Consider the following 13,223-nt stretch of genomic DNA (forward strand, 5'->3'; position numbering starts at 1 on the left):
CAAGAGGAACAACAGCCATTACGGTTTCGAGCATGGAAATAACAGTTACTTGGTATATACTTGCAGCGTTTAACAATAGGGTATGTTATATATTGTCTAAGTGATCTTCTCAACTAAAAGTTTAATCATTTTACAGTTGTAGCATTTAGCCATAGTATATGTTATATACTTCTTACGAACCTAACTGTTACTTGCTACCATTTGACACTATACTCTAACAGGGTCCAGGTTAACAGGGATGTTCCTCAGAGACATTATTACTTTTTGAATGTGTGCCCTTCTTAGGTATGCCATAAGTCTTATGTAATTTTTTGCAAATATTCTGAAATATTACCCAAAATATTACCTTTAACTTACACAACATTCTGGAACTTTTTGATCATAAGAGCGACCGATCAATTCAGACAAATCGATAGATCCATCTCCTTCTCCTTTGCCATGTTAAGAAATGATCTATCTCCTTCGTTATAACTCTGAATTTGACGTGTGACAAATCGATTCGAAACTAACAAACTCAACTTCTGCTTGCTATAAGATATCCATCAAAACCCGAGTATGTAGACCTCCATTGGCAGTTAAGTTGACTATACATGAATGATGTTTTTTGCTTTGCTTTGCTCGGGTTGGACTCCTTTTTGCTTTTTATTCTCCAAGTGTTGTCTAGATCTTACTTCCTATCCTCGGTTTTTCTCAATTCTTCCTCAAAACCTCCGGGAGATTAGGGAGCATCGTCTTTAACACTCCCTCGGATTAAGGTGATCGAAAATCCTAAAACGAACAAACACATGTTTCCCTTAAAAAGGGGTGTAAACGCAAGAAAAAAGGAATGAGATGTAACAAAAACCGAATAGATACATGTATCTTGCACGGATATTAAAAATATAATTTTAATTTAATTATATCATTTTATAAAAAAAATTTATAAGATTATTTGGTTTTTTTAATATGTGAAGGTTATTGGGTAATGTTTTATATATATATATATATATATATATATATATATATATATATATATATATATATATATATATATATATATATATATATATATATATATATATATATATATATATATATATATATATATATATATATATATATATATAATTTTTATTTAGTTTCTCCCGTAATTACTCTAATTATATAACTTTGAGTCATAGTGACAGTTAGTGTAAAGATTTTGGTTCTCAATCAATGTAATCATACGGTTAAAGTGTTAAAAGGATGAATGGCTATTGTCTATAAAGCTTAAAGTATTTATTCTATGATTATAAAGTTACACTAAACCCTAAATTATGCAGTAAGTTTGCAGTGAAAATAAGCTTAATTATTGAGATTGTTATATGCGAAAACTTTGAGTGTGATATGCTATCAAAATATTGAGATTTATATGTGAAAATAAATATCAGTAAATTAGTATAAAAACTCGTACAATAGATGAAGTTCTAATTATGAAGATATATATAAATATATTGTTTAATTAATTTTTAGAAGGACTAAAAATGATACGTTGGTTAATTTTATTTGTCATGTAAGCCACAATCAACCAATAAAATCTTTTCATCTAATGGAGCTCTATAAAAATGAAACGTAGAATTTTACCATCTTTTTAATATATTGTACGATATGATATTTCTAGCATTATTATGCAACGTAAGTGTGTAGATTGGACTGAAATATTTTTTTACAATTCAACACGTGTCTTGTCTATTTGATCATTAATAGTTTCTATAAATTATAGATATATTGTTTTATTAGTATCTTTGTTTTAGTGACACTCACTCCTATAAGTATGTCTTTCCCTACTCTCCAATTTAGAACACCACTTTACAAGAAGGAAGTCCAAGTTAGGAATTGTGACAAGAAAGACAAGTCAAAGAAGTTGGATAAGTATCCCCTAGAAAAAATGAAATAATATGATCTTTCCTAGCACCAGGTCCAGCCATCATTTAATGTCTCCATTCATGCAATGGTTGACTCTTAGAGGCAACTTGGATTTTAATAACTTAGTAGTATTAAACTATATTAGCTCCTTAATGCACACATGGCCATTTATTTTTACTCATGTGGGCCTTTTTGATTTACTATATTTACTTTCACATACATTTTTTTATTTTGGTTGATGATGATTGAATGACGATACAAAAATTAAGAAAAAATAATTAGATTAGAGAATATAGATTCATGTTCATAATTAGAAATCTAGCAAATTGCAAGCCACTAAATTAGATTAGAGAATACATGTTTATAGATATGATTGTAACAAAATTAATAAATAATCGTACAACAAATTATATACTTTTTTTTTCGTTTTTTATGTTCTTCTCGTTTAAAATATTTCAGTTTGGAGAAAGAAATTTGATTAAAATTTTTAAAATATATATAGATGATAAAATATATGCATGTGAGATCTCGTTAGATTCGTCTTAATGTATATTTTCTTATAATTTTTATGATGTTTATTTAGAGATATTATGACTTAAAATTTACTTTAAAAACTGTACAAAAAATAAACGAGAAGAACATTAAAAAATGAAGAGAGTAAGACTTAATATCTATCATCTTTTTTTGGTGTTGCTACATTTTTATATTGGATTGGTTTTTTAATTTGGTGCAATTGTTGTTTTTAGGTAGCTACATCTTTTTTTTTAAATCTTATCTACAAATTCATTGTATTTTCGTCTCAGCTAATATCTTTTTATTTACTATTATTGTCTTAAAAAATTCATAAATTCTCATTTTATTTGGTCTCATTATAATATAAATTTAATTTGACTAATTAGTCTAACTAAATCATTTAAACATTAATTTTTATATCCAAAATACTCATATGCTACATAATTATTTAATTTTAACGCATTATTTAAAATGTAAATTAACACTATCATTAACTCAAAAGGAATTAACAAGATTAGTAGTTACTTTCATACCTAAAAAAAACTAACCCCACCAACTAACAACCCTCACTAATCACTATAATCAATCATTAAATCAAAAACACTCACCAAAAACAATGGATTTTGGATACCCAAAACATGTCTCATCTTCTCTTCCAACTCTTATCTCTCATCTTTTTCCTCCTACTTTTTCCATCTCACGCCCGCCAAATTCCTTACAGAATTCTTGCTCAGAACAACTCTTCACAATCTTCATCATGTCTTCTCAACTTTGCAGATGCAAAATCCCTCTTAAAATCAGTAGATATCAGTCCTTCAAACGATGTCAATACAAACTGTCCCAAAATTCTGGGTGTTTTAAGGATTGTTCTTTCTGAATACCTTAAATCAACTGGGTCATTTTACCCACCTCTTAACTCGTCCGATTCTTGCTGGAATAAGTATGACTCGGTTGTTGACTCGTTCATACCGGGTTTTAAGATCCGGTCTTCTTGTGGGTTTCAGAGTTCTTGGATATCTAAAGGGTGTATGAACATCTCAACTCAATCCCAGTTCGAAAAGCTTGTTCAACCTGATTTAAAAGACGTCGTTTCGAGCTGTAATCAGTCTTTATATGATAATTCAGGGTACTGTGCTTCTTGTCTTACCAGTATTTCTACTATGAGACTAGCTTATCTGACGGCAAATAGTGATGAAAATGGTAATATTTCTGATTGTACTAATATGCCATTTATTTATGTTTCTGGTGTGATTAATCATTATGGACCAACTGATCCTGGAACTGCTAAGTGTTTACTTTCAGTTGATTTATTTTCTGATGAAAATGGTAATAATCTGAAGAAAAGATTGTTGATTTCTCTTATATCAGTTGTGGGTTTTATTGGGTTGTGCTTGATTATTGGTGGGTATTTGTATTATGCAAGATTGAAGAAGAAAAAAGAGAAAAAAGCTAAGAGAAAGAGGATGATGGGCAGAACCGGGTCAGGAACCGGGCCTAATCTACAATCAATTAATGGAAGTACCCATTTGATAAAATATAGTTTTGATGAAATCAAACAAGCTACAAATAAGTTTCATAGGGATAATTTGATTGGTAAAGGTGGGTATGGTAATGTGTATAAGGGTGTTTTGCCTAATGGTTGTGAGATTGCTATTAAGAGGTTTAAGAATTGTTCAGCTGCAGGAGATGCTAGTTTTACTCATGAAGTTGAGGTTATTGCTAGTATTAGGCATGTTAATCTGGTGGAATTGAGAGGGTATTGTGTTGCTACTACCAATTTAGAAGGTCATCAAAGGTTAATTGTGTGTGATTTGATGCATAATGGGAGTTTACATGATCATCTCTTTGGGGATTTTGCTTCGGAAAAGAAGCTAAGTTGGCCAATTCGACAGAAAATCGCGCTAGGAATGGCTAGAGGGTTGGCATACTTGCATTATGGAGCTCAGCCCTCTGTTATTCATCGCGATATCAAAGCTAGCAATATACTTTTAGATGATGATTTTGAAGCTAAAGTCGCGGATTTTGGGCTAGCTAAGTTTAACCCTGAAGGGTTCACACATTTGAGTACTAGGGTAGCTGGGACTATGGGGTATGTTGCTCCCGAGTATGCCCTTTATGGACAGTTAACCGAGAGGAGCGATGTTTTTAGCTTCGGTGTTGTGTTGTTAGAACTATTGAGTGGTAAGAAGGCGATTTTATCGGGGAATGATGGGCAAGGACAGCCATTGTTGGTGACTGATTGGGCATGGTCATTAGTTAGGAAAGGGCATGTTTTGGATGTCATAGAAGAAGGAATGCTGGAGTTAGGACCCGATCAAGTAATGGAAAAATATGTATTGACAGCGGTTTTATGTTCGCATCCTCAGTTGTATGCTAGGCCTACGATGGATCAAGTTGTGAAGATTTTGGAGACGGATTTGCCGGTTCCTTGTATTCCAGAACGACCAATTTCGTTCATTGCAGAGCTCGAGGATATAGAGAGGTCTGTTAGTAGTAATGGTTCGGGTCAATTGTCGACTTCCGGAGGGTATCAGACATATTCAATGGGAAGTGTTGAGTTCCCTACTCATAGTAGGGAAGACAAAGAAGATGATCTTGCTAGACCTTTGAGCTAATTAAATTTGATAATTTCTATTATTAGTTTGTTAAAATTTTTGACCCCTTTATATAGTTTTTGATTAGACATGATTTTTCATGAGAAGGGATGAATAGGAAAGGATTGTACATTAAGTATAGTGGCAATTCTTCATTTTGTTTATACATGGTTGCTCATACTTCTACTTTGCTATTCCTTTTTTTATTCTTCTTATTTACTTTTTGCACAGTTTTCATAGCAAATTTTAAACTTTAATATTTCTTAATACACATAATAAAAAATAATAAAAATTACATAATAAAAAAGTATACATTAAGACGAATCTAATGAGATCACACGCGGATATATTTTATTTTCTAAATGTGTAAAAACAATAATCAAGTTTCTTTCTTCTTAAGGTGGGATATTCCAAATGGAAAGAACATTAGAAAACGGAGGAAGTATAATTTTAATTTGAAAATGTCTTTTTGACTGTATTTTATTCTCATTCATATATTTCAACTCTATTATTAACATCCATTTAATTTAAATGATCTCACTATTTCTTAATCTTTGTGGAATATAGAATTGTAGGAAATTTAAAAAAAACGGAGAGAGTATGACATAAATCTATGAAATTAAGTGCTTTTTTCTCATATAAAACACATCTCTAATTCAAATGAAAGAGTTTTGGTATATTTGAGGAAGAATAAGAGGCAAAAACACAATGAAAAATAGAGCAACAAACAATAGAGATAACAAACACACATAAAATATGATTAATGAGGTATCTTAGATATCTCTGCCTCAAAAAAAGTTGTATATCAATTATCAATCTCTCATTACATTGATGATTTAACCCCCTCATACCTTGAAAACAATCTCTCAAATATAAAGTTTTTATCTTTAGTAGAAACTTTCTCTAATACAATGAAGAAACTCTAATAGCTATCTATATCCTATTTTCCTCCTATGTATTCGCCTCCATCAATGCCCTCTAATCTTGTTTGTGCTTTCTTATATAGCCCACAATATATTAGAGTAACCCTAGAGCAAGTACAAAATGCCCTCCAAGTATAGATCAAAAACTCGCAAATCCACCTGCACCGCTGCTCAAACAAGGGCTGATGAACACGCGCTTGTTCAGTAGCATTCTCTGATCTTTGGATTAGTTGTACCTCGTTCAAGGCACCTTCCTTCACCATTCTTGCCTCATTCAAGGCATGAACCAAAGCCGTCTTTGAGCATCTTCTTGCCTTGTGTAAGGCACTCTAATTCCTCTCCCTTGATTACTTCATGGATTGATCCAAACCTTAACCCCTCATGTCCCATTGCACACTCAACATCATTCGCTAGTGTGCAAGATCCAAACCTCACCCCTCATGACCCATTGCACACCCAACATCATTCTCTAGTGTACATGCGACAGACAATAAAATGATCAAAGTTATCTCCTACCCTAAAAGATTTGAGACTTGACACAGGACTAACAACTAACAAGATACAAAACTATGGTTTTGCGAGAGTAACACCAGGGCTTTCATGTTTCAACAACGAAGATCACATGAAGCAAGTGTTGTAAAATAAATTTAATAACATTCGCATATCATCGGTTGCTACATTAGTTTAGACGTCTTAGAAATTCAATATTTGATAGTGTAGGAAAATAAACTATATTGGAATATTCATTCTAATATTTAGAATTATTAAGGTTATTTTGTTTCCTATTGTTCAGGTTTAGAGTTAATATTTTGTTATTGTTATTTTCTTATTTAATTCTTAATTACTTGTATAAATATAGGTAGTAGCTCTCGTTAATATTTAATACAAACCTTTAAAATTCAAAACCCTAACTTTTACTTTATTTTTTTCGCATTATTAATTTTCTTCATGGTATCAGAACCGATGGTGTAACAGGCTCAAATTTCTTAATCTTAATCTTCCGATTTATTATTCCGAAATTTTTTTTCGAATTCCTAATCCTTTGGTTATCTAATTCAAATCACCTTTAATTCCTAAACCTTATTCCGATTTTTGTAATTTCTTCCAAATATTAAACTTAAAAATATATATATATTCTTAAATTTCTTTATAAGCACTAAAATATTATTTTATTATTTTATACTACGAAAAGTAAAATTTTAATATTATATTTACGGTTTTATTAAAACGTTACGTTTCAATTTCGTTTCCTTAAACTAACTTTACTACTTATCATTTTAACTTTACAACTTTGATTTAATTATTTTATACCTAAAAATTAACTATATTTTTCTTATTAACTTTAAGTATAGTTTTAACTAAAATTTTCTAAGTAAACTATCATATTTTCATAATCAAACCTTAATCATACTTTCCCATTAATCTAAAACATTTCACTAGCATAAACTAGAACAAAAATTTGATGAATCAATATCCTTTCTACATCAATCCATAATGTTCATCACTTACACAAGCTATCACCGTTTTCTTACACAAGTTAACCTTCTTCTACACTCCAAACTCTTACACATCCACTTACACACTCCAACTCTTACACATTCACTTACACACTCTAAATCACTTACACAAATTAACCTTCTTTTTCATACAATCTTATGAACTAAAAAGTTGCTCAAAACCCATTATAAATACCCCTCCATAGCCATGAGATCACTTGCACCCCCATCATCAAATCTTTCTACCATTCTTTCTTATATCTTCACTTCATTAACATCTTACTAACTTTATACCCTTTTTATTTGTTAAAGAATCAAATGAAGATGGAGCTTGATCTTATCACTTCTTAAGCCAATAATCATCAACTTTTGAAAAGTCAAGTATTATCTTTTGGAGCTTGGATATCATTTTCTTTTGGGTAATTGAAGATCTTCTTCTTTGAAGCTTGGAGCCTTAAAGACTTTCTTTTTTGGAGCTTATTTCTTTAAAGTTCTTATTTTCCTATTATTATTCTCTTACTTGGTTTAGCACCACCTTCGGAGGAAAATGGTACACATTTTCTTAACTATTTTCTTAACTCTCTCGTTATGTGATATTTATTTATGGTTACTTGATAATATAAAAGCATGATCAACATGATTTTATTTTATTCATTTAAATTTTACATGGTAATATTAAAATCATATCCAGTTTAGTGATATTTTTGTCAAAACAATAATACTTTTGGGACACTCGAAAAAAAAGTCATGTATATGGAAATTTTTGATTAATATGATAATGTAGATATATATGAATTTTACTAGTTAAATAAACTTATGTCTTTAAAATGATTCCATATCATCTTGGTGTTTTGATAAATTTTTAATCGGTTTATTGGTAAAATAGTCAAACAAATTTGTTAAAATGCTTAGCGTTGTTTTTCTCGAAAACTCATTTCATTTAGATTTTGGACCTTTAATAACTTGTCGGATTATGTTTTTTTTTTAGTTATGATAGATCCGTTTTACTATTTTACTGATTATTTGATAAAATACGTTATTAATATTACTCTTGACTTTTATGATTATTAATTTTACTGATTATTAATTTATTAGATACTAGTAATTTGTTTCTATTAAAAGGGTAGAATTGTCAAAATTTTGACTAGTGCCAGTTTGACTTATAAGAATGTAAACTATTTCGGTTTAGAGTCTTGTTTGATATTGCACGATATTGATTGTATGACTCTGATAGTAAGGTAACGTCGAACCATGGACCGGCATGTAAAATCCCGGCGTCCGTGTTAGCCGGCACGTAAAATGCGGTGTCAAACAGGGGGTCCGAGAAAAACCCATCCTGTAAAGTCTCGAGCATAACAGTATTGAGAGGAGTGACGACTCCCACCACAGTTAGGGTTTAGGACTACGGTCCTCACCTAACCAGACCCTTACATATATCAGTTGTCATTATTGTTGTGATCTTATGATGTGCTATGATGGTAAAGCTATGAGGCTTAATTGAACTTGATTAAATAAGCATTAAGGTTACCAAGTATTTAGTAGCAGTAATGAACTTCTGCAAGTATTGAGAATGTAACTTAATGGCTTAGTAAAGGTCAATAATGAGTAATAACCTTCTATATTGTGCTTGATGATTATTCTGTAAGCATGATTTAACTATCGCATCATAAGCTTGTTGAGAAAATTGTACTCGGCTTTATCGCTGACCGATTTAATCGGCTGTCATCCATATTATGGATGACAGTATTTTGCAAGAAAATTTAGCTCAGGTTTCGATTCAGGCCGCAACTTTAATTATTCTATCGAGGACTTAGCTTCAATGATTTTACTTGATGACTATATTGTACTTATGTTTTTTTTATCGTATTTAAGTAAATCTTATTTTATATTTTCTCAATTGTTAGATATTTTTTTTACTTATGTTTTGAACAATTTTAGTTTAAATGGTTTTTAGCAGTTCGGCGTTTTACATTTTCGCATTATTTATCTTAAGTATAATTATTAATGTTAATTATGTATCGAGAGTGCCGCTCCTGCTACAGATGGTGTTTTTCGGTGACTCATTACCGGTCCCTAATTGGTTGTATTAAAAACACATAAAAAAAAAAATCAAGTTCAAGTATTCTAAACTCATATTTTTGTTTTAACATCTCATATTACATGTTCATATTATTTTCTTATTTCTTAATCTTTTTACCTTTTTTTATCATCTAATCGGATCTAACTATTTACAAAATTGTCATATAATTATTAGTTTTTTCCTTACTTTTTTTTTCCTTCACTCTTCTCATGTGGTCTCAATGAGGGGTATTCAAAACATAATACAGGATTGATCGGGATTCAATAATTCAGATCTTTTGCGTGAAATTCATTGACTTTTTCGTTCTTTTGCCTCGTTCAAGCAACCTTCCCCTTCTACCTATTGCGTCGTTCAAAGCATGACCCAAAGCCTTCCTTGAGCACACTCTATTGTCTTGTTTAAGACATCTCTTGCCTTGCCTAAGGAACTCCAAAACATTACCCTTGATCACTTCATGGAGTGATTCAAACCTTAGCATCTCATGCCCCATTGCACACCCATTATTGCTTTTAAGTTTGCAAGCCACGGGGTATGCTATAAGATGATCAAAGTCATCTCCTTCACCATGAGAGTTGGCACTTGCTCCTAACATGAATTCTTTTGCATTTTCATTTCACTAGATAGTATAACAATTTTCCCATTAGTACAAATTATTATTATTATTATTATTATTATTATTATTATTATTATTATTATTATTATTTGTAACACCCCGATATTTTTCCGATATATTTAATGATTTACTAGTAATATTATTTTATATAAATAAAGTTTTTAATATAATTAAAGTTGTTATTGATTTATTTTGGGCTCGAGCTAATATATTTCAGCCTTTTTAACAATCTAGCTTTTCGGGCCCAACCCTTTAACCCATTTCTTATTTCAATTTTTTTTAAAAAAATAAATAAATAAATAAATAAATTATAGGGAAGTGTATAGGTTGGCCGGCTCTATTGGAGGGATTATGGAGTTTGTAACTCCCATGTGGGAATATTGAAGGATCACACTAATTGCCTTAATCCTTATTTCCTTAAATTCCTTAATCTTCCTAATTACCTTAACCTTATTGCATTCTATCTTCCAATTTCCTAGAAAACTCAAGAAAACTCCCACAAACCCTAGCAATCCCACACGCCTAGTACTTCTCTTGCAATTTTGATTTTAGTATTCTTTTCATATAAATTGTAAGTATAATTCTCCATTTATTTTTTTTATTTATATTAAGTTAAATTAAATTATGTGATTTGTGGCTTGTGCGAATTTTTGATCCATAGACATTTCTTTCATGATTTAAAGTGAAGTTATGAATTATATATATATGCCTTGTCAAATTATTTATAAGAAAAGAATTATTTTGGAACTATGAAAATGATTTTTAATATGTGGACATGAGTTATGATTTTGATGGTAGGGATTTAATAAGAAATGTTAACATTGGAATTTGTATGTATTTGAAAAAAATGACAAAATCCCGTAGGTTTTGAAAATGATGAAAAAAGGGTGTTTCTGGAGTATTTTTTTTGGCTTGAAATTAGGTTAAAAATACTTATACTATGTTATAATTTATGGAAATTGGTACCCGGGGGTTTTGATGCCTTCCGGACGCAACGGTGAAGTCAGATTTTCAGTTTGACAGTTTTAAATCGCATTTCTGGACAGATTATGTATGTTGTCCTATTTTGTGCGTTTACCATGTTATAGTATGTGATGGATGTTCATGATGTGTGTGGTATTCTAGGTGTGGTAGTAGTTGTAATGTTGTATGTATGTGTTATGGTTGATTTGAGGAAAGTGTGCATGTGTGCTTATTTCCCGAATACGATTGAACCTTGTAGGAAGTCGATTCGTGACGGAGAATTGAATAGGACGCTTGAGAGTTGGTTATCTTGTTTAAGGTACGTACACGCAGCAAAGTTTGCATTTTGTCCGATGTACCATATATTAATGGTAAACAAAAATAAAGTATGGATATATAGTACGAATAATGTTATCTTTCCGAATAAATAATTTCGACACATTTGTTTTGATAAGCAGAGGTAGTATGACCTCACTAACCTTAAAGTGGACGTAGTATGACGTCAATTGGTGGAAAAGAATTACTCGCGGTATATGGGGGCATTATGAGCCACCGCGGGGGTATGCATACTTAACCATAGGCACCGAAGTAAGGCGATGAGTGTCTATACTAGAGACGTGCTAAGGGGTTAGCTTCCCCTAATGTATTGTCTCACTTATGGAGATTGGGGTTGTACCGGCAGTATGGCCGGAAAAGTACAGCAGTATGGCTAACTAACATTTACATGAAATTGATTATACTTTATTAGCGTGATCGAAGCGTATTTCGAAAAACGATAGTTATTAAATCTTTCTTTTGTTGTACTTAATTAAATGATAAGCGACGTATGCTGACGTGTACTTTTGGTCTTAACGATCATGCGATGATGTTGTTTCCTTTCTGGGAAATGACTAGCAGTAAGTTAAGTTGCAGGTCTGGGGAGTGAGGATTGTCCCTTGGAGAAATAAATCGTTAGGGTACAGAAGTCATGATAAGAACTAATAAAGTTTAAAGAATATTTGGTTTATGAGGCGATTACGTTCTCAAGTTGTAATAAGTAGATTTATCTTTACAATCTTATCCGCTGCTAAGATTTCCTTATATCTAGTAGTTTATAATAACTCTAATAGAACTCGATCCGCAAGCTTTGTTGATTTCAAATCCGTTTTATAATTGTCTTCTAACATCCTGATTTGACTCAGACTATATTTAGTTCTTTAAAAGGTTGTCTTTCCTTTTTAAACGATCCGAGTTTTTTCTGGATGTTACATTATTATTATTATTATTATTATTATTATTATTATTATTATTATTATTATTATTATTATTATTTTATTATAATAATAATAATAATAATAATAATTATTATTATTATTATTATTAGGGAAACTATCAATGGTATCCTTAAGTTTTTGCACTTTATCAATGATACTCCAAAGTTTTCTCGATTATCAATGGTAACCACGTGTTATTAAGCGTTTTTACAACTGTAACCTTTTCTAATTTTTTCAGTCCAAAACCTATAAGTTTTTTTTCTTTTTCTTTTATTTTTCAATTTAAAACATTAAAAAAATAAAAGAAAAAGAAAAAAGTTAACGATTTTAGATGATTTTGGACGGAAAAATTAGAAAAGATTACAGCTGTAAGACGCTCAATAACACGAGGGTACCATTGATAATCGAAAAAACTTAGGAGTACCATTGATAAAGTGCAAAAATTTAGGGATACCATTAATAGTTTCCCTTATTATTATTATTATTATTGAAAATAATTTAACCTTTCACTCATCCGCTGTAAATAATCTCACCATTAAATTACTTTTTAATAACCCTCCCAAAAATTGGGCATACCTAATTTCCTAAACCACGATAACCCCACCCCCTAAACCACCACAACCCCACCCCCTAAACCACCACAACCCCAACCCTCTCCTCACCCGCAGGGTATGTTGATAACAAATATATATTAAAGAAAAAATTATTAAAAAATAATCAATAGGTGGGATTATTTATAGAGGATGAGTGAAAGGTTAAATTATTTTCGACAATTTTTCATAATAATAATTGTTATGAATGGTATGTGTGACTTGAGTGCACAAGTGTGTAATCATGTGGATGTGACTCTTGGTTTGTGGAATGCAAATGGATGTAATTATGTGGTGAGTATTCATGATGAATT

At 30.9% G+C, this 13,223-nt stretch overlaps 1 protein-coding gene across 1 annotated transcript; it reads left to right on the forward strand.

Annotated features, from left to right (window-relative positions):
* Nucleotides 1-2,996: 2,996 nt before the first annotated feature.
* LOC130817946 (probable LRR receptor-like serine/threonine-protein kinase RKF3) lies at nt 2,997-5,205 on the forward strand. Its single transcript, XM_057683935.1, has one exon. It carries the CDS (start codon nt 3,036-3,038, stop codon nt 5,010-5,012), a length of 1,977 nt encoding a protein of 658 aa, XP_057539918.1. The 5' UTR covers nt 2,997-3,035; the 3' UTR covers nt 5,013-5,205.
* Nucleotides 5,206-13,223: the final 8,018 nt, after the last annotated feature.

The sequence above is a fragment of the Amaranthus tricolor genome, chromosome 7 (assembly GCF_026212465.1).
Source record: "Amaranthus tricolor cultivar Red isolate AtriRed21 chromosome 7, ASM2621246v1, whole genome shotgun sequence".
Classification (NCBI taxonomy): domain Eukaryota; kingdom Viridiplantae; phylum Streptophyta; class Magnoliopsida; order Caryophyllales; family Amaranthaceae; genus Amaranthus; species Amaranthus tricolor.